General features: G+C 46.3%; 1 protein-coding gene across 1 annotated transcript; it reads left to right on the forward strand.

Annotated features, from left to right (window-relative positions):
• Positions 1-3,721: 3,721 nt before the first annotated feature.
• TBX19 (T-box transcription factor 19) lies at positions 3,722-24,517 on the forward strand (the record flags this gene model as incomplete). Its single annotated transcript, XM_084790338.1, has 8 exons — positions 3,722-3,924; positions 12,536-12,800; positions 14,128-14,262; positions 16,111-16,172; positions 16,969-17,030; positions 19,361-19,549; positions 22,138-22,264; positions 23,188-24,517. 8 exons carry the CDS (start codon positions 3,722-3,724, stop codon positions 23,480-23,482), a joined length of 1,338 nt encoding a protein of 445 aa, XP_084646464.1. The 3' UTR covers positions 23,483-24,517.
• Between the last annotated feature and the right edge of the window lie 3,045 nt (positions 24,518-27,562).

The following is a 27,562-nucleotide window of genomic DNA, read 5'->3' on the forward strand; positions in this document are numbered from 1 at the left end:
GTATTTTTTTAAGTTAATATTGAAAGAGTAATCTTAAATTTCATAGAGAAACACAAAAAGTCAGGATAGCCAAACAACCCTGAACAATAAAACAACAAACAAAATCTGCCTGAGGTCTCACCATAGCAGATTTCAAGCTATACTACAGAGCTGTGGTAATTAAAAACCACCATGGGATCAGCATAGAAGCAGACACATTGGTCAATGGAATAAAACTGAGCACCCACAGGTAAGCCCTGTCATAGCCTGCTTTTCAACAAAGAAGCCAACATCTTCAACAAAAGGTGCTGATCAAACTGGATGATAAATAGAAGAATGAAAATTAGATCCTTACCTGTCACAAAACTCAGTTCCACACGGATCAATAGAAGACTGGATACTCTGAATGTGATAGAGGAGAAAACAAGGAGAAGGTTTCAACTTTTAGGCACAAAGAAAGAGCTTTTTGAATAGGACCAGGAGAGTGGACATTGCTAAGGGGACTTCATGAAGCCAAAAAAGCTGCTGTACAGCAAAGGACACCATTGTTTGAGTGCAGAGGTATCCTACAAATAGGAAAAAGTCTTTACCAGAGTATCTAGAATATACAATGAACTTAAAAAAAATAAACCCTAAATATCAAGAAAACAAACAACCCAATTTTTAAAAAAACCAAGAAAATGGGGCATAGCACTGAACAGTTTTCAAAAGAAAAAAAACCAAATAGCTGAGAGATATTTTTAAATGTCTTTAACATCTTTAGTTATGGGAGAAATGCAGATTAAAGCTTTTTGTTTGTTTGTTTGTTTAGATTACATCTTACTCTAGTCACAATGGTTTTAAGATGCCAAAAAACCCGAAAAAACAAAAATCCCAAATAATAAATAACAAATTCTGGTGTGAGTGTGGAGAAGGGGGAACAGTTCTGGTGGGAGTGCAAACTGGCTCATCTACTATGGAGGTTCTCAGAAGGCTAGGACTAGATCCAGCCTATGATCCAGCTATTCCACTCCCAGGTTCGTGCGCAAAGGACTCTATCCCAACATACGGACACTTGTTGATCTGTATTCATTGCTGCTCTATTTGCAATAGTCAAGAAGTAAAAACAGCATAGATGCTGGCTGACAAATGGATAATGAAAATGTGGTATGTTTATGCAATGAGATAGTAGTCAACTGTTAAGAGAAATGAAATTATGAAACTTACAGGTAAACGTATAGAAGTCTGAATAATCATTCTGAGTGAGGTAACCCAGATCCAGGAAAAACAACCGTCACACCTTCTCTCTCATATATGGACACTAGCTTTTAGGCTTTAGATAGGCGTTTGAAGTGGAACAGCCAGAGAGTTTGGGAAACTAGTAAGAGGCCACGGGGGACCTCCCAAAGGAGCAGGGATAGAATACAGGCGGTGTAAAGGGGGGAATGCGGCGTAAGGGAGCAAGAAGGAGTTTGTGGGCAGAACCGTGAGGGCAGGGTAGAGGAGGGGCACGGGGAAGGGTAGCTAACAGGAAAGACCATTGGAAAGGTCACGTGGAAAGCTAATTCTATAGAAGCTTCCTGAAGTATATTCACATGCAGAGTTGGGAAGATGGCTCAGTGGTTAGAGCACTCACTGCTTGTAATGGTTTGGATAAGCACGGCCTGCACAGGCTCATGTATTTGAAAGTTTGGTCTCTGGTTGGTGAACTGCTTAGGAAGTGATAAAAAGCATGGCCTCTCCGTGAGTTCGAGGCCAGCCTGGACTACAGAGCGAGTTCCAGGACAACCAGAGCTGTTTCACAGAGAAACCCTGTCTCAAAAACAACAACAAAATAAAAGCGTGGCCTCTTTGGAGGAGGTGTATTTCTGGGAGCAGGCTTAAACCTTACCTTCAGTGTTCCTTTTCATTGTTGTGAGGTGATATATGTTCTGTGGGTCAGGGTGTGGTTTATTAATTCTACCACATTCCTTTCATTAGAAACTTGTACAGAATTGAAACACTGATTTCCAAAGTGAGGTGTGGCTCGGCTTGACTCCCCGTCTCCCTCAGCGTCTCCGGCTCAGTCAGTGGACTCATTTGTTCATGCTGGACTCTTGGTTCCCTCAGAGCCGATTCAGCACTGCTCACATTTTTTTTTCCCGATGTGTTCTGTTACTCTGGCCTCTAGTAGGCCTCTACCTGGCCCAAAACATGACTGACATTTTGGGACCGCGCTTCTAGATAGTCTTCTATCAACTTACCCCGTGTCCCTTTTAGTCGCTGTTGAGGCGCCTTCTCAAAGACACCTTTCTACGGCAGGTACACCATCTTAATCAGGATCCCCCCATCCTGCCTCGCACAGAAGCTCCCTGACCCCTTCACCCTTCATCTTCTTACCATAGTTGATAACCAAACTACTTCATGTCACTTCCTCCCCCATCCGATTGGTAGTTCTACTAAGCCATCACTTCTCGTCTGCATCTCTCCTGTGTAACACTTAGTAGGCACTCAGTTTGTGTTTGCCATCCTCCATATTTGGACATTTCCCCTAAACGTTCTGCTTTCATTTTTCCTTTGGTCTGGCATTCTTGTTTTCCTTTGTAAGGACTAGAAAATCTAGCACCCCAGGCTCTCCTGCGGGCAGCGGGTTGGGTGTTTCAGCCACCTTGGCTTGTCTCCTCCATGGGTTCCCAGTTCCCATGCACTAGGAAATGGTTCTACCAATTGCATCTTCTCAGGAAATAGGGGGATCCACTCTGGGAGGAAACACGGGCCATGGCTTCTCCGAAAGGGAACCGGATGCGTTTTTTGGACCAAACGTTAGCATCTCTCTGCCCTAACGATATAAAAAGTTGACTCTCACTTGTGAGGAGCAGCCTTTTTTCCTTAGAATAATTTGGTACAAGTTCCTTTCTCCCTTCCTTTCACTAGGACCAGAGATAAGAAAAATTAGGGGACCTGGAGTCTAGGGAGGAAGGTTAAAGTTCAAAGCTCTTCTGTGTGTTGAAGATGAAAAGGCCCTTTGAGGTGAGTAGACAGTGAACATGTGTGGGAACAGCCAGGAGGTAAATGACCAGAGAGGCCCCTTGACCTCAGTTCCTTGAGCATGGCACACAGAAAAACTTCCTTTATTCTCGGGTCTCGTGTCTTGGCATGGAGCCCTTGACCGCTCTTGTCTGCAAGGCTTCCCCATCTGGATGGAGTTCAGCTGACGACTCTTGTCAGGACAGCTCGCCCAGGCAGCAAGCTTGTTGCTCCCCGCTGCCCCCCCACACCCCAGCACCTCCTTTTCTATAGGTGCCACATGCCACAATTTATAGACAGACATGACTCGCCTGATTGTTGCAGTCTCGGCCTGGAATAATTTTAATTAACAGGAAAATGGTCCTCAATTCACCGATTAGACCTCTTCAGGTACAACAAGATAAAAGCCTGATAATTTGGATGGAGTACTCTTCTTAAACATCTACTGAAGGCAAGGCAGCCAATGGGAAAGCCAGGCGGGCTCCCACCTGATCCAGTGTGTAATTAAGAGAGCGCTTTTTCTTCTCCATCTCTCCCCACCCTCTCCACCCTGCTCCCCAACCGAAGCTTAACAGGTTGGCGGCATAATTTGGAGACTTTCAGGGGTGTCACACTAGAAGCTTAAGCAAGAGCCGAGGCATCTCCTTCCACTCCCACACACTGACCATCTGGGCTTGAAAAGCTAGCAACTGAGGCAAGGAAGCAACTGGAAGCCAAGAAGGTGGGCAGGGCTCTCTGCAAAGTTTGAGAAGGGCCTATGGCCATGAGTGAACTGGGCACACAGAAGGCTGGAGAAGGCACCGTGTCTCGCCTGCTTAATGTGGTGGAAAGTGAGCTTCAGGCAGGCAGGGAGAAGGGAGACCCAACGGAGAAGCAACTTCAGATCATCCTGGAGGACGCCCCCCTCTGGCAGAGATTCAAGGAAGTCACTAATGAAATGATCGTGACCAAGAACGGCAGGTGAGTTTGCATCCCTTGGGCGGGCAAGGAAGGCCAGCCAGCCTTTAGCATGGAAGAGGCCGGGCGCTCTTCGTTCAGAGGCAGCAGGTTCCGAACATCTTAAAGACGGTCTCAGCTGGCTGTCACTCAGCCAGCTTGGTTAATTTCTCTGAGATCATTAGAGCAGTGGAAGATGAAACCACTCGTCTTACATAGGTATTGTATGGGGAATTACTTTGCAATGGAGCAGGGCCCATGCACTGGGGAAGTGGACTGACTGTGTGCCCTGGAGGAGACCCGGGATCAGCCCTGTTCAGATAATGAGAAAGCCGATTTTAACTGGATCCTGGATAGTTCCCTCCTAAGCACAGCAGACTTGTGGGACAATTTTGACTAGTTGAAGATTGAGATTGAAAGGGCAGATTTAACCGCATTGCCTGTCCCTTGACCTGCTTCCTTCTGTGTTGAGGGAGAGTATTCAGCTATGATTGTGCAGTTCGCGTAGTTGTGGCTATGTGAAAGCTGGCATAGTGACAGTGAACAGAGCTGTAATTTCTTCTCCCTGAAAAGAATGCTGCTCTCTGCTGGTATTTCTCGGATCCTGTGAAGTTGTGTCTGTTAAGGGGCTTTTGAGGCAACGTTAAAAGCTTGCGCTGAGCCGCGGAGATGTAAATATTTTGAAACTCTCTCTGCTCAGCCACACTGACCCTCAGTATGGTGCTCATAAATCTTTTGGTCCCCACGGGCACGAAAGTATGAGACACCGAAGGACATTTTCAGTGGGGTTGATTGAGCCAGGACTCTTATTCTGACACCTTGAGAGAAATTTTGCTTATAGAAAAAAGTTGAAAGCAGGTAAACTTCAGGCTGCCTTTTGTCCTGGAGTAAAATGCTTCAGTTCCTGGGGTCTCAGCTTTCTAAGTTTGGATTAAGCACAGCTCGGGAAATGAGCTATCCCTTGTACAGCTGGGAGACTTACGAACCTGGGGGCCGTTGCATGACAGCAAACTGTGTTGTGAGTCAAAGTTATACGGTAAATACGTGAGTTTTTTAACCTCAATTATAGTAGCTAAGCTACTTGTGTGATAGTGTGACATCTTTTTCCTTTCTAAACAGACTTCCGTATGTGTACTCTAAATGATATTGCTTTGAATAGTTGATTTAATTTCACTTGTTTCTTTTCTTGATATAAAATATTTTGAATGACAAGGAATTACCCCCACATTCCTGAGTGGATTTGGTCTTGATCAAAGATGAGTTGTGCAGTTGTGAAAACATAATCATGTCTGGCTGTGTGTGAGACATTCTGCCAATGCTTTCTAACTGGGTGGTCACACCAGTAACTGGATTGCAGTATCTGGCCATCAAAATGGTTCTCTTTTACAGTCTAAATAAGTATAAATGATAGATTAAATTATGGTTCAAGTATTTTAATAGAGGCAGTAGAAATCTCTCAGGTGTTATTAAATCCAAACTGACAGTACATTAGACCAGAATGTACCTTTGCCACTTGAGAAGTGTTTCTTACCTCTTTTCTTAACCTCCGTAAAATTTCTTTCAGTACTTAAAGTTTAAAATTATTTATGTTTAAAGTCATTCATATTAACAATGTCAAAATAATTCTTTGTGGAAACAGTGCACTTGTGGCCACAGTGGTTCTTGGCCTTTAGTGTTAAGTGTTAGCCAGGAGTTTCACAGCGTGCTTTATTCTGTAGAGGCGGAGGGGAGGGCGGTAAGAAACTGCTGTGGTGACTAGGGATGGAGCTTGCTCAGGAGCTGCTCTCATTCTCCTTGGGTTTTCAGGTTAAGACTGTAGCAGACTTTGTTGTTCTTGCCACAGACCTCAGCTTTCCAGCTTTATCTTTCCCTCACTCCCCTCTTCCTTCCTTTTAGCCCGTCATCTCTTCCCCTATGCCTCTTCTTTACCCGCCCTTCTCTGCCAGGCCCGTGTCTTCTTCAAATCCCTGCTTTCCCCACTGCCTCTCCGCAGGTGGATCACAGCCCTCCTGCACAGGTGGATCACAGCCCTCCTGCACAGGTGGATCACAGCTCTCCTGCACAGGTAGATCACAGCCCTCCTGCACAGGTGGATCACGGCCCTCCTGCACAGGTGGATCACGGCCCTCCTGCACAGGTGGATCACGGCCCTCCTGCACAGGTGGATCACGGCCTCCTGCACAGGTGGATCACGGCCCTCCTGCACAGGTGGATCACGGCCCTCCTGCACAGGTGGATCACGGCCCTCCTGCACAGGTGGATCACGGCCCTCCTGCACAGGTGGATCACGGCCCTCCTGCACAGGTGGATCACGGCCCTCCTGCACAGGTGGATCACGGCCTCCTGCACAGGTGGATCATGGCCCTCCTGCACAGGTGGATCACGGCCTCCTGCAGGGCATGGCTGCTTTACTGCCTGGCCCTGTGAATTGCGGACTTGTGGAATTTTCCAGAATCTTCAGTTAGGTCAGTGAGCTAAGCCTGAACACTGTGCTCCCATGGTTCCTTTATCTCCTTTCTCCATTTTTTTCCCCCACCACAGATTCAACCACCACCACCACCACCACAACAAGCAGGCCACCACACTTTCAGCCATTCATGTCAGATAAGCTTTCAGATACAGTACTACCTGCAGCGCTGCCAGCCTGTGCTTGCTTTCCCTCCACCTTTTAAGCTAGGAATTTATATGTTAGGTTGCAGAAAAACATTCAATTCCAACAGGCAACTAAATTAAATCTCTTGTAGTTCTTTTTTTTCTTCCTCTCTCCTTTACCCCCTTCCTTTTTCCTTCCTCTTGTCCTTTTCTTCTTTTTTTTCCCTTCCTTTCTTTCTTTCTTTTTTCTTTTTTTTTTGAGACAGGGTTTCTCTGTGTAGCCTCGGCTGCCCTGGACTCTCTTTGTAGACCAGGCTGGCCTCGAACTCACAGAGATCCACCTGCCTCTGCCTCCCTGAGTGCTAGGATCACAGATGTGTGTCACCACGCCCAGTTCCTTCCTTCCTTTCTTCCCTTCTTTATTTCTTTCCCGTGCGGGGATTGCCTACATACTAGGCACGTGATGTACCACTGAGCTGTATCTCTAGCCTTCTTTTGAAGGCTCTCACTAAGTTGTCTGGGCTGGCTTTGAGTTTTCAGCTCGCATGCCTCAGTCTCCTGAATTGCTGAGACAGTAGCCTGTGAGCTCAGGCCCAATGCAGTTGTTTTCTTTACCTGCAAACATCTTCATCTGAAAGGCAAGTGCTGTAGTTAATGTATATTTTATGCAATTTAATAAATTTCAGTTAGTTAAATTTGTCTTGCATAGACTTTAGGAAATCAGAAGCATTTTCTGACATAGCTGGTGCCTATCATAAATAAAGGCTGGGGATGCAGGTTTGGGATCGGCTGCTAAGTGGGCGGTGCTAGTGATGGCTGTGTCCTGCCGGCAGTTTCCAGTGAGGGCAGCACAAGAGAGGGAAAAAGTGAAGGTTATGCCCCAGGCAGGTTCATCTCCATGTGTGGGTAGCCCATGAATTGTTTTCTTACTCTTTACAGTCACAAATGTGGAAGGTCACGGGTCTCTGCACATCTGCTTCTAACCTGATGTCACAGCTCTCTTTCCCCTCTGACGTATGCGTAGTTGACAGCTGCAGCTGCACTCATGCCTGCTTGCTTTCATTATTGACATTCATGTGCCATGTGTTTCATAACCATACAACATATGTGCAGGAGTGCGCGCATGTGCACGCATACACACACAGACACACACAGACACACACACAGACACACACACACGCACACACACACACCCCTCAACCCCGACAGCTCTAGTGAGCACCTGATGACTCTTATTGAGTGAGGAAGGTGTTTTTTGAGCAAGACCTCCCGAATGTTGCCTTGGACAGCCTCTGTTCTTCCCCTCCTTAAAAAGTCCCCCTCATCTCTTCCCCTTTTCTTCCGTAGCCCCTCACCCTGTCTAGTCTCTTTCAACATTCATCAATATTTCAATAGTCATCAATATATCCCAAGATTCCCAACTGGTGAAATTAAAACAGGACACCCAGCTTCACAGTGAAACCAAAGCCAGGTTTGCTGGTCAAACTTAGTGCCCATGACCCATCAACTATAGTGTTTTAGGGACAAGTTGTTTACTTTGTCACATTTTCTTTTTCTTCCTTCTCAGTCTCCCTCTTTTTTCTCTGGAGAGACCCTTTCAAGGTCGAGCTAAGTGCCGGCAGTCTGTGACGTAGAGGCTGACGACTCATATGGTTTAAACTCCTCAAAGACTCTCCATCCTCTCTGTGCTTATTCATGCTTTGGGGGACAATGGAGGAGAAAAATCACGTTGGATAGAGATGGGTCTCATCCCTGATAGCACAGCCTTGCCATGAGTGATGGCCAGGATTGCATGGATGGTGTATCAAGGTCATTGTGGATCAAGACAAAGAAGGAGAAGGGGGAGACGAGGTGGAAGGAGATTAGCGTGGCTGAGAGGGAGGTCTAGCCCAGTTCTAAGAACTTTGTCAAGCTGACAGATTTAGTCATCCCTCATTTCAATGATAGAGATCAAAATTATGTGTCATCATTTAGTTTATTCACATGGTGATCTCAAAACCAGAACAATCATAAAGTTCTTGGCAAATGGAACACTAAAGGGCATAAAGAGAAAGAAGTTGATCATTCTTTCATTTTTTTCTTTATTTTTTTAATTGAAAAATAAAATCATTCATATTACATCTCAATTGCTATCCTACCCTGTACATCCTCCCATTGCTCCCTCCCTCCCACTTTCACCCCATTCCCCTTCCCTATGACTGTGACTGAGGGGAACCTCCTCCCCCTGAATATGATGCTAGGTTATCAAGTCTCTTCTTGGTAGTCTGCTATCCTTCCTCTGAATTTCCTCAGGCCTCCCCATCAAGGGGACATGGGGCCAAATATGGGGCACCAGAGTTTGTGTGAAAGTCAATCCCCACTCTCCACTCAACTGTGGAGAATGTCCTGTCCATCAGCTAGATCTGGGTAGGGGTTCGAAGTTTACTGCCCGTATTGTCCTTGGTTGGTGCCATAGTTTGAGCAGAACCCCTGGGCCCAGATCCGCCCATCATAATGTCCTTCTTGTAGGTTTCTAGGACCCTCTGGATCCTTCTATTTCCCCATCTCCTATATTTCTCTCACCTAGAGTCCCAATAGGATGTCCTCTCTGTCCCACTTTCCTGGTAAGTGAAGACTTTCATGGGACATGCCCCTTGGGTTAGCTCACTCATTATGATCATTTCTAGCTCAATCCATTTGTCCACAAATTTCGGGAATTCCTTGTTTTTAATAGCTGAGTAATATTCCAGAGTATAAATGTACCACAGTTTCTTTATCCATTCTTCTACTGAGGGACACTTAGGCTGTTTCCATGTTCTGGCTATTATGAATAAGGCCACTATGAACATGGTTGAGCATATGTCCCTGTTGTATGCTGGAGCATCTTCTGGGTATATTCCAAGGAGTGTAATAGCTGGGTCTTGAGGAAGCCCTATTCCCAGTTTTCTGAGATAGCACCAGGCAGATTTCCAAAGTGCCTGTACTAGTCTGCATTCCCACTAGCAATGAAAGAGTGTTCCTCTTTCTCCACATCCTTGCTAGCATGTGGTGTCGCTTGAATTTTTGATCTTAGCCATTCCATGCTTAGCCTTCCATGCTTTTTCATGTCAATTGACAGCATTGTTGTGTGATGTGAGTCATATAGCATATTCCTCATCCATTTAAAGCACACAGTGCAGTGGGCTTAGCATTTTTACAGAACTGTTAATCCCTCCCCACAATTGATTAGAGAACATTTTCATTGTCTATACCCTCACCACAGAACCCTAGATCCCTGAGCCGTCAGCGACCCACCAGTCTACTTTCTGCCTCTATAGATTTACCTATTCTGGTCATTTCATACAAAGGAACTGTATAATATGTGATTCTTTGTGAAGATTTTGTCACTTAGCACAGTGTTTTTCAAGATTCATGTATGCTGTAGCATGCAGCAGTACTGCAGACCTTTTGTGACTTCATAACACCCCATCATATAAATGTAACACATTTGGCATCTATTCCTCATTCAATAGATCTGTCTGTTTTTGTAATAATGCTGCTGTTACATATGTGTAGTCATGGGTTTTTCATCTTTCCTGCATACGTACCTAGGAGCTAATTGCAGGATTAACCAGTAACTCCATATTTAGTCAGACAATTTTCCAAAGTGACTGTGTGGTTTGACACCCTCCACAGCACTGTGAGACTCCAATCTCTCTGTCCTTACCAACATTTTCTGTTCTCCATCTTTCTACGGTAGCTACCCTTGAATGTGTGAAGTCGCGTCTTACTTGAATGCTTTTAGGATGTCTAGAGATGCTGAGTATTGACTTGTGCTGTCATGGTTTCTTTACAGTACCAAGTGTATCCCTGGACTGAGAAGGAAGGAAGACGTGGCATTATGGGCTTCTTCTTCATGCAATAGAGCAGCAAGACTAAGAGTAGGCCACTCAAACTTGTCAGAACTCCCTGGGAGGGTGTTTCCTTTCCTTTGCCCCAGCAGACACAGCTTTCTCGTTCAGTCTCTCCGCTGATAGGCTTGTTAGAAACTTGGGGCCTTTGCACTAAACCAGGGGTGCAGTAACATCTTCTTGTGGAGAAGGAAGGCTTAAATGATGTGTAACTCATGCTAACCCCAGGTGCATATGGTAACTATTACCACTGGAAAACAACCTTGCATTGGATTATCTTCTTAGTAGTAAGTGAGAAGGGTACAGAACCTCCCAGTGTTGGATGTGATGCTGTTGTCTGGAGCCATTCATCATTCTGTACTCCTGGGAGGGCACCGGATGTGCTTTGCACATCTTCCTCTTATTTACAATGGCATGCTACTGGTGCTATATATCCTCATGGTACGTTTAAACTTCAGTTCACAAAGTGACAATTCTATGTGTCACTCTTGTGTTTTCATTTTTTTTTAATTTGTTTTTATAAGAGAGGGCCTTACTTTGTTGCCTTGGCTGCCTCGAACTCACTATGTAGACCAGATTGGTCTTGAACTCATAAAGATCCATCTGCTTCTGCCTCCCAAACGTGACTGTTTCCTTCCCTTTGCCTCTGCCTTATTAATGAGTGACCATACAGTGTTCTTGTGGAGTTTTTATATGTAAAATTAAATAGAAGAAAGCAAAAACAAACCCCAAATGTATCACTTCAGGAAAAGCTTGGGACCAGAAGATCCAAGCTTGCAGCCATACCTCCATGAATAAGAAATCTTTCAAGTTGTTAAAAATGACTTTATGGCTCTTTTGGCCATCTCTCTGATGTCCACGCTTATGTTTCTTTGCAAATGACATTTGTGTATTCAGTAACCCCTCTTGTTACACTGGGCCAGTACTATTAAGATAATTGAAAATGTTCAAATTCACAGAGAAGAGGAAGAGTTCAATCTGATATCAAGAGAAAATAATGGAGAAATCACGTTCTATTGGTTCTATTAAGGGGGGGGGGAAGCAAAGGAAAGCAGAAGAGAGAAGAAGTCACAGCATTAACCTCCCCAGTAACCAGAAAGGGAAGTCATCTCAAGGAGGGGAATGAGGTGCGGTGTGTAATTCTTAGCCAAGAATAGGGATTGGGAATGTGTTATCTGAATGCGTTTTTCTTCCCTTGACCTTTGATTTGGTCTTATTGGTTGAAACTCATGTCACAACAGGGCAGCTTTCTGAAGTCGCAGGAACTCTGTGAGTTGATTCTTGGGAAGTGATTGCAATACCCTGCCTTCAGGCTTATGACCTCCAGCTGGCCAGTCCTGCTGCCGCTCTGGACGCTTACTTTGGGTCACTTTGGACGCTAGAAACGCATGCAGTATCAACTCTGTCCCTGACTGCCAGGACCCACCTTGCTCTGATTTTCCTTCTGGAAGCAGGAAACCTAGAAAGAGCTGGGGACTGAGTGATGGCTGCTGCGTAGCTTCTCTTTGTGGGTGTTAAAAAAGCTATAGGATCAGAAGTCAGATCTTTGGATAGATGCAAATATTGACCTTGTTCTAGAGAGTGGAAGAAGAATCAGTGACCTCATATCTACACATCAAGAAGAATGTGCCTTGAACCAAGATTCCTTCAAAATGGTGAGAGGAAAGAGGGGCCAGGTTTAGGGTATGCTCATGCTCAATACAATCTGTGTTCATCCCGTGCGTCGGGAGAGGAAGGCTCTGGGAATTCCTGCAGGAAAGGAACTCTTAACTGTTCACTCAAAGCCCCCCTTCCCACTTGCTTTACCATGTAGCCATATATGTGCTATCACCTTTATTCAAGATCAGGGTTCCTTGTGAGTTTGAGAGAGCAGGTCTTAGGACGGTAGGGAGAAAGCTGTCCAAGCATGTGGCACCCAAGGACACTCTTGTCTGAATGTCCTTTTGTACGACTAGACTGGTGGTCTGCAGATTTTAACACACGGAACAGTGATTTACAGTCGAACCCCAGTGTCAAATGCACGCATAAAAAGAGGGCTGTGGTCTTAGCTGCTGTCTATGTGGTCTCCCTTCCAGAGCGTTCCATGGGAGGTCTCAGAGGTAAGAGGCCTCTGGGGCACGGAGGAGAAGGGAGCCTCTAACATCCCTTTCGTGGCTGTTTCTGACTTCTTTCAGACGGATGTTCCCTGTCCTGAAGATTAGTGTCACCGGGCTGGACCCCAATGCCATGTACTCCCTCCTGCTGGACTTTGTCCCGACGGATAGCCACCGCTGGAAGTACGTCAACGGTGAATGGGTACCCGCAGGCAAGCCAGAGGTCTCTAGCCACAGCTGCGTCTACATCCATCCCGACTCCCCCAACTTTGGGGCTCACTGGATGAAAGCTCCCATCTCCTTCAGCAAAGTGAAGCTGACCAACAAGCTCAACGGAGGTGGGCAGGTACGCGTGCGCGCCGCCTCCCCACTCACCGATCGAGAAATATCAAGGGTGCATTTAGGCAATTAGAGGGGTCCTCACCAGCCTCTTTGCCCACAGAAGCCGCTTATTTCCTGGAGTCCAAATGTAAACAGGGATAAACAGCTCTTAATTGGTGCTTCAGTTTTTAATGGACTTCCTGATGTTAAGAGAACGAGAGAGAGTGCACTAGTTTACTTAATCATCAGGCTCTTTTCCGTTTTTGTCTTGCCTGTGGTGCTTTTTACCCAGCCCAGGGAGGGAGATGTTTGTGGGTACCAGGGTTTTGTTTTTCTCTCTCCCCCCTGCTTTTTTTTTTTTTTTGGTGTAAGTGGCATGTTGGCAATAGACAAATACCTTAATAAAAAGCTGCTCCTAAATGAAATAATTACTTCTTCTGCTTGGGCATTATGATAATTATCAATAGAGTATTGAATCAGCTTTGTGGTTGTTTTTTTTTTTTTTTAGAAAAAAATAATCCAAACAAACCCTAAATAAGGAAGGTTTTAAAAAATCTCTAATTAGAGTAAACATCATGTGAAGCCTTTTCCTCCGTTTCTGTGGCCGGTTGCAAATCCAGCTCCCTGGGTTGGGTTGTTAGTTATTTTATAAAATGCAGAGTATTTGGGGGCACAGAAGGTGGGGTTTGGGGAGGGGGAAAGGCCTGTTCCTCTCTCTAGCCTTCATCTATGGCTTTGTCTGTCCTTTCTCTCTGTGCTAAGTGGTAGGGAATATGGGAGTTCATCATTTAGGAGACAGAAGTAATGTAATCCCAGGCTTTGTGAGAGCCAGAATGTTCTTTATTAAAATGGAAATTTGAAGGTTAGTTGTTTCTGCCCTATAGATCTCTCAGCATGAGGCTGTCAATAGCCTCTCATTTAAACCATGAAGAGTGAATTGTGTCTAACCTTCTGGTGTCAGACTTCCTTAGCCCGTAGGCACTGTTAACATTTTGAGTTACTGGGATTCTTCATATATGAACAAATATATATTTGAATGCATTGAAATGAACATTGCCATGCTAAACACGGGGAAAGCAAGAAGACAGAAGCCTGGGTTTGGATAGATATAGAAAACTTAAGAACAGCTCTTCTTTGGCCTCTGACCCCAGCGTGAGCATCAGTGCAGTGCTGGCTGGGAGCAGCTGTAAAAAAAAAAACCTTCCCCATTCATTTTGACTTCATGTGTGTGTCCCTAGCCACTGTGGGTGTGGAGCTTGTGAGGAACCCAAGGTGCTGGCTAGCTGATCAACTGTTATACGCCAGGCTTCGCTTTGCTTTTTTTTAAGACTTTATTTTCTCCCATTCAACAGATAATGCTGAATTCTCTGCATAAGTACGAGCCTCAGGTCCACATAGTGCGCGTTGGAGGGGCCCATCGGATGGTCATGAACTGCTCATTCCCTGAAACGCAGTTCATCGCTGTGACTGCCTATCAGAATGAGGAGGTAAATGGGCACGTGTGCCTGTGCCCACATCTGTGACATCCCCCCTTGTGTGTGTGTGTGTGTGTGTGTGTGCATGCGAGTGCATATGAATATTGCACAGAAGAGCAGGGCAGAGTCATTTCTTTCCATGAGCAAGACTGAATAGAATTTAAGTTTTTAGGATTCCGACACTCTCAGCAGTGATAAAGCTAAACCACGGGGTGTGTGTAGAGGCTCTCACGCCTTTCTGTTTGCCAAAAGCCCGTACATTAGTCAGCTTTTACAGAGAAAGGTGTACCTTGATTTACAGTTCTGGAGGCTCCAGTATAGATCCAAGTGCCCCTTTTACTTTTTTAGGGGAAAAATCCCTCCCCAAATTTCCTTATAGGGCATGTCTCAGTGATCTGAAGACCTCTGACTGAGACCTACCTCCTAAATATTACACCAGCTCCCAGTGGCACTGAGCCTTCACACATGGGCTTTTGGGTCACCCTCAAGATACGAACTACAGCAGCCCACCAAAAGCAACCTCTCCTGGTGACAATAAGACACATTTGTTTATTGCTATAAAGCTGTTGGTCATACTGGAAATCTGGAATCTTTGTTTTGGGTCCCTCAGGGTGCTTGGCCTGTAGCAAGCTGATAGGGTAAAACTTGGTTGCTTTGAAGTGAATTTCTTTACGTGGAGGCTTTATCTGAGCTAGGCATCTCCACGGCTGTTTCTAGAATCTGCAGTGTTTTGTCTCCCACCAAGACCCTGGTGATCATCAGGTTGGGACCTGTCATCTGCATTTCTATAGGTGATGTTGTGGACACAGCTCAGGGCAAGTGCGCGGAGAGAACCTCGCTGCTGTTCTATAAAGTAAGGCAGCCTCTTGGCGGAAGCCTGGCCGTGGGCCAGTGTGAGCAGGAACTCCTACAATACTCCCCACTGGCGCTGTCTTTCAAGGTGACACAGGTTCTTGCAGGCATCGATATTTTGTTCAATAGTTCTTCCAAAGTATTTGCTCCTATCATAGATGCTGGAAACACTGCAATGAACAAAACAGATACAGACATTATTCTCAAGGCACTTACATAACAGTTGGTGGGAGATAAAGACAGATATTCTGTCTTTGCTTCCAGATCTTTCTCTAGCTCTGCCTCTGTCTCTGGCTGTCTTTTTATATGTCTCTGCATCTCTGCCCAGATCATTATGACAGAGGCAGGTGATGAGAGAGAATTCAGACTCATAATTTTTACTTTTCTTTATAACTAAGATTTCCCTTTCATTGTAAGAGCTACGTATTAACAGACAGATGTATATAATAAATGATATGTCACAGGAGTCTGTTCATTTGTTGAATGGATTTTGATGATGTAGCGTGATGGTGGATGGGAACAGATGATGTGGGTTTTTGTTGTTGTTTTGTTTTGTTTTTCTTTCTGCATTAACTTGGCCTGGTGGGTAAGTGAGAACAAAGGACTTGGTGCTGAACTGTAAAACTGTGAGTGAGGTGGGAACCACACCCGTGCTGAAACTCCACAGTGTGATAGGAAGGGAAATTGTTTATGGTAGGGGCCCAGTGATTCTTGGCTAAAAAAGGAAATAAGCAATGAATGGAAAGGCTGGTTAATAGATTACCACTGCAGGGCTTTACTGATTCCCGGCTCTGTGCCCGCCTCGTTCACGTTGCTTAGTTTGCGTACCATTCGCTATCTTCACCCCACAGTGCAATAGCCGGTGCAGGAGTGAACGGTGAGACACGGGGAGGGAAGAGAACAGGAAAGAGGGAATTGTGACTCCTACAGACGGTCCCAGGGGGACACAGGGGCTCTGTGTGCATTGCATTGTTTCTTGCTAACACCTCTTGTCTTTGCAAACGCAAGATAACAGCTCTCAAAATCAAGTACAACCCTTTCGCCAAGGCCTTCTTGGATGCCAAGGAAAGGTGAGTAAGATCTCGTGAACCGAGCTCTGCAAGCCTGAGGCTGCTTGAGCAGAGCTCGTGCTTGCTTTGCCTCCGATCCCCAGCTGCAAGGCTCATTTCAGGGCTGAATGAACTCAACAAAATTCAAACTAAGTCACCACTGTTTGTTCCTATGTCAGGTCCTATAGGTCCAGGAGGGCCTGCTGCTGTCAGTACGTTATCAGCCCCGTTTGGCTGTGGATGATTGAATGTAACATGGCCACATTAAAATGTGATTTAGACTTTAAAATATTTTTTTTCTCTGCACTTTCCCCAACTTTTGAAGAACATATGTGGTGTTTTCTTTTGTTTTTTGACACACACACACACACACACACACACACACACACACACATATATATACATACACATACATATACATACATACACACACACACACACACACACACACACACACACACACACACACACACACACACACACATAATGTATGGAATTGTCCCAAAGCCCTGTTAGTTGCTATTATTACTGTTTGAATCTTGTCAGGCACGGAAAAGAATCACCCCCCCCCCAAAAAAAAAACCAATCAATTCAAAGTAAAAAGTGATGGCTACAAGAATGACAGGGAAGGAAAAGTAAAATTGTCATGGTTACTATGTTGCTGTGGCTGCCAGGTCAGTGCTTGCGGGAAGGTGGGCCCGGGCAGGGTAGTAGCTTCGACTATTATTATTCCAAGGTGTTTGTCACCCTCTGCAGAGAATTTTATGGGCTGTATGCTGGACTGTGACCAACGCTGTGACTCCCCTTACTCTTTCAGAAACCACCTGAAGGACATCCCAGAGGCCGTCTCTGAGAGCCAGCATGTCACCTATTCTCACTGTGAGTGGAGTGGCAGGCATGTGGGGCCACATGGGGCGCCATCTCCTTTCTTACTCATTTTAGTGTCATGACTGAGTAAGGCCCAGTCTAATCAAGACCCCCCCATAGATTCTTTCTCCCACCCGAGGCAAGTGTATGGCCTTTCCAGAGTTCCCAGAGAGAAGCCAAGTTCCTAGGCTGCAGAGGGCCAAGCAAACCTTAGGTAGGACCCCTGAATGGGAAATTACACGTTTATACCCTCCAGCTGTCCTGTAAGAGCTCCGTAACAGGCGTCCAGTTACAGCGGGGTGCTGCAGCAGGCTCTGGCCTCAGATGTTTAGGACTCGGCAGAGCTGACTGGGGGGCGGGAGAGCTGGAGCATCACACCTGGGATTCTGAGGTAGCCTGGACATTCCCAGTGGAGCTAATTTCTCCATGCCTCAGCAGAGCAGAGGCCTCATGTGGAGCCAGGCTTCCAAAGCTGCAATGGTAACCCTAGGGCAGTGCCGTGGGAGGAAAGTTGACCTCTGACACATATTTTATTTTTAAATGAAAGTAGATTTTTCCGTCATATAATACATCCTGATCACATTTCCCCCTCTCTCCACTCCTCCTGGCCCTTCTTACCTGCTCTTTCCCCCCACATTCACTCCCCCTCCATTTCCCTTCAGAAAGGAGCAGGCCTCCAAGGGGTCATAACCAAACAAGAGAAAAACAAGATACAAGAAGACAAGGCAAAAGCCTTCATATCGGGGCTGAGCAAGACAACCCAATAGGAGGGAAAGAGTCCCAAGAGCAGGAAAAGGAGTCAAAGACACAGCTGCCCCCATTGCTACAAGTCCCACAAAAACACCAAGCTAACAGCCGTACATGTACACAGCAGATCTGGTGCAGACCCGTGCAGGCCCAGCGTTTGCTGTTTTGCTCTCTGTGAGCCTGGATGTGCCTTGCTTAGTTGATTCAGTGGGCTGTGTTCTTCTGGCTGGCACACTCTTTAATTTAGATGTTCATGGTCTGCTGAGAATGAGTCTTGATGCCATGTGAAAGCCATGGAGTTCTTCATCCCCTCCTAGCCCCAAACTGTAAAGGCATCTTCTATGTAGATGTGTCAGTAGAATCTTCTGGAGAAGCTCCCAGGAAAGCCTTTTAAAGGGGCTTCATTCAAATGTTTTCTTGTTTAGGTTAGGGTCAGTGTGCATCAACACCTTCTCAATATTCATGAGCTATAATACACACACACACACACACACACACACACTATATGTATATATACATATGTATGTGAATATATAAATTCACATAATGTTCTCAGCAAACATCCTGAGGTGTAGACATCATGGGGCAAACTAAGTGGGGTTGGGGCGGGTGGGGGGGCTCTATTAATTGATATAGGGAAGTTTAAATTTTCTTTAAAGTGTCTATAATTTTAATCTAAGAAATAGAGTGATAAATAGGGGGAAGCATATAAATTATAAACACGCAGGAACATGATAGGTCATTCAGAAAATCTGAGACCAAGGAAAGTGCTACACAGTTGAAGCTTACATAGTATGTTGGGTTAGAGAGAGAGAGAGAGAGAGCCTCAAGGCTTCTAGGGGTCAGGTGGGGAGATGACAGTACACATTTTGGAAGGGTGAGGGGACAAGGAGTTCCATTCTGGACGTCAGGTGGCATAGGCACTAGCCTTCTGAAGAGTGTGTGATGCCCTGTGAAAGGGTTTTGGCCAGATAAGGCCAGTAAGGGGGACCCCGAGGGGAAGCCTGCTCACTACCGCTGCTGACTTCTTTGCACATCTGGATCTCCCCATGAGGACAGCAGCGTTTTAGAGCTCTCCATGTGCAGAAGGGCCCTGAGAAGCCATCTCAGAACACACTAAAGACGTAGATTTTGGTAGGGACTCTTTTGAGCTCCCTGACCAGGCAGAGCTAAATGAAGACCTCGAAGGGATTGGGACTAGTTACACCCACCTGTTTAACACTCATTTCCACAATGGGAATGCTGCACGCTTTGTTTACTTATACGCTTTAAGCTGGAAGAGTGGGCTTTCACACCCAGCTCCACTTCCACGTCACTGAGATCTTAGTGATGATCCTCAGCCACTGTGCTTAGACAGCATTTTCCCACTGGGTAGAAAAGAGAGGGCTCCTCACTCCTCCTGGGTGACCACACCAATCAGCCTTACTATCTGGAGTAACCAGTGAGTCTCACACACACACACACACACACACACACACACACACACACACACACACGAGCTTCCTAGGCTAATGTTCCCTTTAATTAAGCCAGAGCAACTTTTGCCCTCTGATTTTGGTGTGGCAGTCTCTGTGTTTTCTTCTTCTCTTTTCCAGTGGGAGGCTGGATCTTTTCCAACCCGGATAGCATGTGCACAGCAGGAAACACCAGTTACCAGTATGCTACACCTTTGCCCCTGCCTGCGCCCCACACCCACCATGGCTGTGAGCACTACCCTGGCCTCCGAGGACACCGGCAAGCTCCCTACCCTTCTGCATACATGCATAGAAACCATTCTCCCTCAGGTGTGTGGTTCTGTTAATTAAACCCTTGGGCATGGCAGTGGGGGCACACAGCTGGTGAAAAGAAGTACCTGAAAGATGGAGCCTCTTTCATCTGTAGTATATATTATATATACATATACATATATTATTTATATAATAATATTTGATAGAAGAGCTTAGTCTCTTCACATTTACTTGTTTATCTATTTATTTGGAATTGCTTTCAGGGCCTATGCATAGTAGACAAGTACTGTACCACTAGGCTACAGCCTCAGCCTAGTTCCTGGTCTCTGGTGGGTATGAAATGCCTTGACTCAGGGTCCTGGTGTACTGACAGCTGGAGGTTGGTGTTTGACCCTAAGTCAAGTTGAGACAGCCCTCTCATGTCCTCCAGGGCTCTTCCTTATCTCTGTGTTTATGAGGTGGTCCAATCTGGGTCCAGTGCAGGAGAACTCCTGTGCTGCCTTGGGGCATCACAACCCAGTCTTTTCAGGCCTTTGGCTGAGTTGGAGTCATGCTAACCCCGCTTCCATAACTTTTCAGCCTAACTGTAGAATTGGTATTGTTATTTTTCCTTATTAACTGTGTTGCCTTGACTGCCTTAGCCTTGTGCATGCTCAGACCCTCTCTGAATATTAGATATGCTTTTTTAAAAAAGGTGGGGGAGGGGAGAATGAAAGAGAAAGGTTAGTTTTTAATTTTAATTATTCATGCACCTGAGGACAAATTATATGCCAGGGGCTATTTTAGGCCCATGAACAAAATGGCCAAACACCTTACCAATGTGGAGATCCTTGTTCTAACATGAGTGATCAACACTAAATACAACAACTGAGTGAAGTTCACGATATGGGGGATACGTCTTTCCTTCCTCGGTGACACCTGAACTTTGCATCTGTTAGGCAGGCAGCCGTGGGGCTGGAGAGGTAGCTGAGAGTTCTACAGCTGAATCCACAGGCAGCAGGAAGAGACAGTGGCACAATGGCCAGGCTTGAGCTTCTGAGACCTCAAAGCCCACCCCCTTGTGACACATCTCCTCTAACAAAGCCACGCCTACTCCCACAACACCACACCTCCTAGGAGTGCCACCCCCTATTGGCCTATGGGGTCTATTTTTATTTGGACCATCACAGGTATACAATAATATCTTGACATACACATACACACATATTCACACCTATACAGTGAAATTGTTACTATGTTCAGGCAAATTAACATTCATTTAAAATATGAAATAGATTCTCTCCAGGGAGTGGTGGCCCATGCCTTTAATCCTAGCACTTGGAAGCTAGAGGCAGGCAGATCTCTGTGTTCAAGACTAGCTTGTGTCTACAGAGTGAGTTCCAGGATATCCTGGGAGACACAGAGAAACCCTGTCTCAGAAAAAAGAAAGAAAAAAGAAATAGATTCTCTTAGTAAAATTTCATGGTATAATACATCATCATCATCATCGTTGTCGTTGTCATTGTCCTTCTCCTTCTTTTTCTTCTTCTTCTTCTTCTTCTTCTTCTTCTTCTTCTTCTCCTCCTCCTCCTCCTCCTCCTCTTCCTCCTCCTCCTCCTCCTCCTCCTCCTCCTCCTCCTTCTTCTTCTTCTTCTTCTTCTTCTTCTTCCCATTCTTATTCTTATTATTATTTTGAGACAGTGCTTCATATAGCCTAGGATGGCCTTGAAGGATGTAGTCAAGGCTGAACTTGAACTTCTGATCTTTCTGCCTCTACCTTCAAGAGCTGGGATTACAGGGGTGTACCATCATGGGATCAAATCTTGGGCTTTATTCGTGCTAGGTAAGGTCTGCCAATTGAGCTACATCCTCAGCCCCGCACCCCCACAATAGTTCTGGTCCACGTGCTGCGTGCTAGATTTCTGACTCATCCCGTGTGCCTGCATGCTTTCCTCATCTTCCCACTCCTGGTCCCACTACCCCATCCTCTGCTTCTACATACCCACCGTTTCTGTAGTCTACACACAAGTGAGGCTGCGCAGTGCTTTGTTCCTGTGAAGAGACACTTCTCTTGAAGTTCAAATCTCTGGGGTCTTTAAGGAGAATAAAGGCCAGGACTTCAGAAATCTCCTTTGGGCTTTGGCAGTCCCTTGGCCTTTTATGAGGGATGCTGTTATTGTCATGGTCTATTTTCCTCTTTTTTTTTTTTTTTCAAGACAGGGTTTCTCTGTGTAGCCCTGGCTGTCCTGGACTTTCTTTGTAGACCAGGCTGGTCTTGAACTCATGGAAATCCATCTGCCTCTGCTTACCTGAGTGCTGGGATTACAGGCGTGTGCTACTGTGACTGGCTCTGATATGATCCATTCTTGAAGGGTAGTGACCATGATGAAGTGAGTCAGGCAGATGTGCATCACACAGCGCAAAGTGGTCCCCCTCCCCCAGCCTTGTCTATAAAGTGATGATGGTGAGGTAATAAACTGAGAGTAGCACCTGGGCTGTAGATGGCATTCGATAAAGACAGACTTCCTATTTTGTCTGTTTCCTCCAAAAGCTACCAACAGACTGTGCCTGTGGTATAAGCTGCAGTTTTATTTTGCCCTGTGATGATGTCAGTGGTCACCGTGTTTACATGATCTGGCAACTGAACTGTTGTTATTTCCCCTAAGTGAACTTGAGAGAAAGCTCGAGCAACAATCTGCAAGTTTTCTCAGGACCTGACAGCTGGACTTCCACACCCCATGCCAGCATCCTGTCGGTACCCCACACCAATGGGCCAATCAACCCAGGGCCCAGGTAAGACCCTGGCTTGCTCATAGGGGAACTTGGAGGTTTCCTGTATCTTCTGGGACTTTGTGCATTGCTTCCGGGATGTATCGTTTTAAGCTATCATTCCGACATGAAGCTAGTAGGAAGTGAAGGTGACGGTGGATGGCTCCTTTATTGTTGGAGAACAGGTGGTAGGAAAGTCCCTCTCCAGCAACAAGCTCTCTCTTTTATGGCGCCAGCGTTCTATGGGTTGACATGGTGACGTAATTGGGCCATCTCTCCAGGCTTTTGTACTAGGAAGCAGGGTTGAGAGTTGAGGCTCGGGGATGTCAGCATGATGGAAAACAGCATGTACCGAGTACCGGAAGCTTGGCATCACATAGGCACCTTTTAATTTAATCTTTACAATAATCACTGAGGTATACAGAATTGTTTCTTCATTTTTTTTTTTTTTTTTGAGGCTATAGAAGGTGCGATTCAGAGATAGGAAGTAATTTGGCCAACCTCATAGAGCTAATAAGTGGCAGAAGAGTCACAACTAAGGGCTGCTGGAGGCACTGTCCTGCTGGTTATATGAATCCCTTTCCCTTCCTCAGCCAGGGAGAGACCACGCCACAACTATACAGTTTAAGTACCGTCCTTCCACTGTCTTGACATCTTAGACAGTTGGGAGGGGGGTCTCAGACAGCTGAAATGCTGTTTGAGATTGAGTAACTTGTTACTAGTATGGCCAGCACCAAAATCTAGACGATTTATTATTATTTTTTATTTTTATTTATTTTTATTTTTACTATATCTCACTGGGACTTTGGGATTTTCTGCAGAAACACAGTCGCTGCTAGACGCCCTCTTGGGGATATCGCTTCTGCTTCGCAATGTACATGCGCTTGTTGGTAGCGTTTTATTCACTGAAGCATCACCACCAATTCCTGTCTCCCCTGTTTCTGCAGCCCCTACCCGTGCCTGTGGACCATCAGCAATGGAGGTGGGAGCCCGGTGGCGTCGGGCTCAGAGGTGCACGCTAGCACCCCGGGAACGTTTCTCCTTGGGAATCCTGCTGTCACTTCACCTTCCTCCGTGCTCCCCACCCAAGCAACCACTTCAGCTGGTGTGGAGGTCCTGGGTGAGCCTTCACTGACCAGCATTGCTGTATCCACCTGGACAGCGGTGGCTTCACATCCCTTCCCAGGCTGGGGTGGACCAGGTGGAGGTGGGCGCCATTCCCCCTCTTCATTGGATAGTTAGGCGGGATCTTCGGAGCGTCTACCAGCAGAGAACCATCTATGTTGTGTATGCGCATGGCAACTTCCTCTGCTGATTCCAGTGAGTTAGGCTTCAGGGTTTCTTCACCCGGAGGGCTGGGGGGCTGCATGGTGATGCCAAAAAGCCTTCAAAAGGGGGTTTAGTTTGGGTGATGCTGACTTCTACTACTTGTGTCTCTTCACCATTTCCTGCATCTCTCCTGCTTTCTCTGAGCGTATCCTCACCAAGCTCAGGATGGCCGAGTGGGCCTTGTCTGGTACCCTCGGTCTGCCCCGCCCCTTACACTCAAGCGGTTCTGGAAAGCCTCGCTTCCTTTTCTCTGGAGTTGGTGGTGAGGAGAGCTCAACATTTGCCTAAGGAGGCTGCTTCTTCTTGGTTTGGGGCAGCCTTGGAAAGTATGTGTGGCCCTAAGATCTGAGCTGGGATCTTCTCTGAGACCTAGAGGAGGTGTGAGTCTATAAAGTTAGTCCCGTGTTGTTTGCCGAAGTGTGCCTGGAATTGAGGAAATGGGGTTGGGTCCCTTACGAGCTCATCACCAGCGGCTCCCCTTTGCCTACAGAATGAAGTTCCATGGCCCCATATTGTGAGGGCAGCCTGTACCATTTGGCCACCCTCTGCGTCTCCAGCTTTGAGTTCTCCTGTCAGTCTTTAGTACTCTCCAGTCAAGGCAGACGGCTTTCCTTCCTCTGGACACTGATGCACTTGTCCGCTACTCCTGTGTCTGAAGTATCCTCTCTCTAGTCCCACCTGTGTGAATTGTACCTACTTGGTCAGGACTGGTTGAAAGGCCACTCCAGTGTCAATCACCCGAGGTGATGTTTGTCCTTCTCTGTCTCCTGTTTTCCCACTATTTTTACCTCAGGCGTAGAGTCCACCCCATTCTGCCTTATATTTCTGTCAGTGTATCTGTTTCCCTCATAGACTGGAAGCCTCTTGAGGCTGAGACCTACCCTCCTGTCATTGTGCCCATAGTCCCTGGTACTGTGCCTTGACTACTGTAGGTGCCCAATAAACATTTGCTGGGTTGAATTGGTGTGAAGTGTGTGTTTGCCAAAAGAACAGCATGGAGTTGACTGGGGGGGAGAAGCAGCCTGTGACACAGTAGCAAGTCCCTGTGGAGGCCAGGAACATGTTGGCCACCCAGCTCGCTCATCTGAGGCGCAACCAGTTCTGTGGTTGCTAATGATGTATGGGATTGAGTGAGCCTGAGCTGTTATGTCCAAACACAGCTCCTTGTGTGTGCTGTGCGGGGATCCCCTGGACCCCTTACAGGAATCTAGACTCCTGGTGTACCCCATTACTATGGGAATACAATCTTTGGGCTAAAATTCAGGAATCTGCACTTCAAAAATCCTGGGAAGCTGTTGAAGAGCCAAGTAGGAAACTACTTACTTCAAGCAGAGAAAGAGAATGAGCAATTATTCAAGTCCTTGGTTCATGAATTTCAACTTCTGCCCTAACCAAGGTCATTGCTGTAGTCAGTGGGCAAAGCCATCACTTCAGTCACCACTCCTTTTCTTACGCACTGTTGGCTGTGCTTCTAAGTGTAGGAGCAAGCTCCCCAGACCCGAGTGTTGAGATCTCGGCACATCAGACAGCACTGACTGGAAAGCCCTCAGGCTGCCACTGAGAGAGCCTAAAGCTCCATTGCAGCCAAGGCCTATGGCGCCCTCTCCCCCATTATTCCCTCAGCCCAGCTTCCGGTACTTTAAGCTGAGGGTGCTAAGCATGGCATTACTGGGTCTTCGGCTCTCTCTATAATGAAAAGCTCCAAAGCATGTGGCTAATTGAGGTTCCTTTAAAAAAAAAAACACACACACTCACCTGAGATATCTGGAAATAATAACACTTTAGCTACATGGTATCCTGGGAGGCCGTATTACTCCAGTTGGGGTTGCCTGGCTAGAGCTCTGGGCCTCTAATTGGCGTGAATGACTATGGCAAGCTATACTCACGTGACTATTCCTTGAAAGGATTCTCCATTGTCGTGTTCCCATGGCAGTGTGACTGTGCCCCAGGTCCCCAGTGTTCTCCACGACACCATTAAGGTTTTTAAGACATTAGCATCTCTGACAGGTAGTATTTCGATAAGTTTTTACAAAGTGGCCATAGCTCATTCTGTCAGAGCTTTAGGTGACAGATGCTTCTAGTTCCTAGTGAAGGCTTGGTCCCCAGTGGCTGTAAGAGTTCCTTACGTGCCAACTGATGCATGTCTGTCTGTCCGTCTGTCTTCATGTGTTAAAGTATGAAAGCCCATCTTTAGCTTCACCTTTCCCAGACCTCCCAGCCTAGAGCAAACATTCACTCTGCTCCCATGGCTCTGGTCCTCTGCAGGGCTATAGAGGATGCAGCAGCCCAGTTAGTGGTGGTTCTTGTCAGGGCTATGGGATGCTCTGCTTGGGATCTGAGATGATTCATATGTACACATGTGATGATTGCTTCTACATACAGGGTCTCCTTGCAGTTTAGCTAGCCAGCCAGAGCCACGGGGCCTTCTGGTCTTTAAATAGTCAAGGACTAATTTGTGTGTGGGAAGAACAATACTATTTATTGAAACTGGTTTACTAAGTGGCATCCGATATGTGAGATGAACTCTTGAGGCTGCATACCGTTTTCTCCCTTCGTGACCCAGATGATTATAAAGACAAAACTGGCACCGCATCAAGTTTCCAGTCCTGTCACATGAAATGTAAGTGAAGATGGGACCCAACCCAAATAGAAAGAATTCCATAATTCCTCTAGCTAAGTCATAGATTTGGGTCTTCCCTAGTCTGTTCCATTCTGGCTTTTATTTGCACCGTGAGGCCTCACCAGCTTTTCCCTCCCAGGGATGCAGTTGCTATAGGGGACTGCCGGTTCCCTTCCCGCCACTCAGGGACACCTCTTGAGCTTGGAGGAAGTTGTGCAGAGGTTGGGTATCTTTTATATTGCCTGAGCTGGTGACAGGGTGCCTCAGTACAGGCTGCTTTACAAAGCACATTGTGTGTTGGTTAGTGGTTTTTTTTTTTTTTTTTGTCAACTTGACACAAACTAGACTCACCTTGGGAGAGGGAGCCTCTCCTGAGGGATTGCCTGTGGATGATCCTGTGGGATAATTTCCTTGGTTGATGCTTGATATGGGAGAGCCTGGTCCACTAGGGAGGTGCCATCCTGGGCAGGTGGTCCTGGGATGCATAAGAAAGCAGGCTGAACAAGCCCTGGAGAGCAAGCCAGTCAGTCGCTTGCCACTAATACATAAACAGCTTTATCGAGTTCTAACTTACAAACTGCAAACCTTACCTGTTTTGAGTGTTTAAGTTACTGATGCTTACATTTTTGATTATGCATATTTACTTATGTGTATTGAGGGGCATATGTGACATGGTTCTATGTGGTGGCCCAAGGACAACTTTTGGGGATCTCTTCCCTTTATGCCACTCCCGGGTGGTCCTTGGCTGTACAAGAAAGCAGGCCAAGCAAGCCACAGAGAGCAAGCTAGTAAACAGCATCCTTCTTTGGTGGTCTCTGCTTCACCTCCTGCATCAGGGTTCCTCCTTTGAGTTCCCGCTCTGGCTTTCTTCAGTGATGGACAATTATCTGGGTATTAGATGATGAGATTAAACCCTTTCCTCTCCCAAGTTGCTTTGGGTCATGGTGTTTTTTCCCAGCAACAGAAGGAGAGCTCATATCATTTATCTAATTTTAAACTTCCAACTCCTGGGACTATCAACATCTACCTGTTCACAGGTGCACTGAAAACTGTGGCAGTCCTCCCGTCTCTCTTATCAGTTACAGCTGCAGTCCTGGACATGCCCTCCAAGAAATCGTAAGTGGCAAATTTTAGCTTATGCCCGAAGGGGTAAAGCTCTGAGAATCGACTCCTTCAGTTAATGCTGCAGCCAATATCCCAGTTGCTGCATGGACCCATGCTGCGTTCATCCGCCTCTCTGGATTCCCACATCAATCATTAATCAAGAAAACGCCCCAACAGATGTGAGTGCAGCCTGGTGGAAATTGCTTAGTTGAGGTTAGATTTTTCCCAGGTGACTCTAGTTTGTGTCATGGTAACAAACTAAGCAGCTC

This window comes from Acomys minous, assembly GCF_964271855.1.
Source record: "Acomys minous genome assembly, chromosome: 1".
NCBI lineage: Eukaryota > Metazoa > Chordata > Mammalia > Rodentia > Muridae > Acomys > Acomys minous.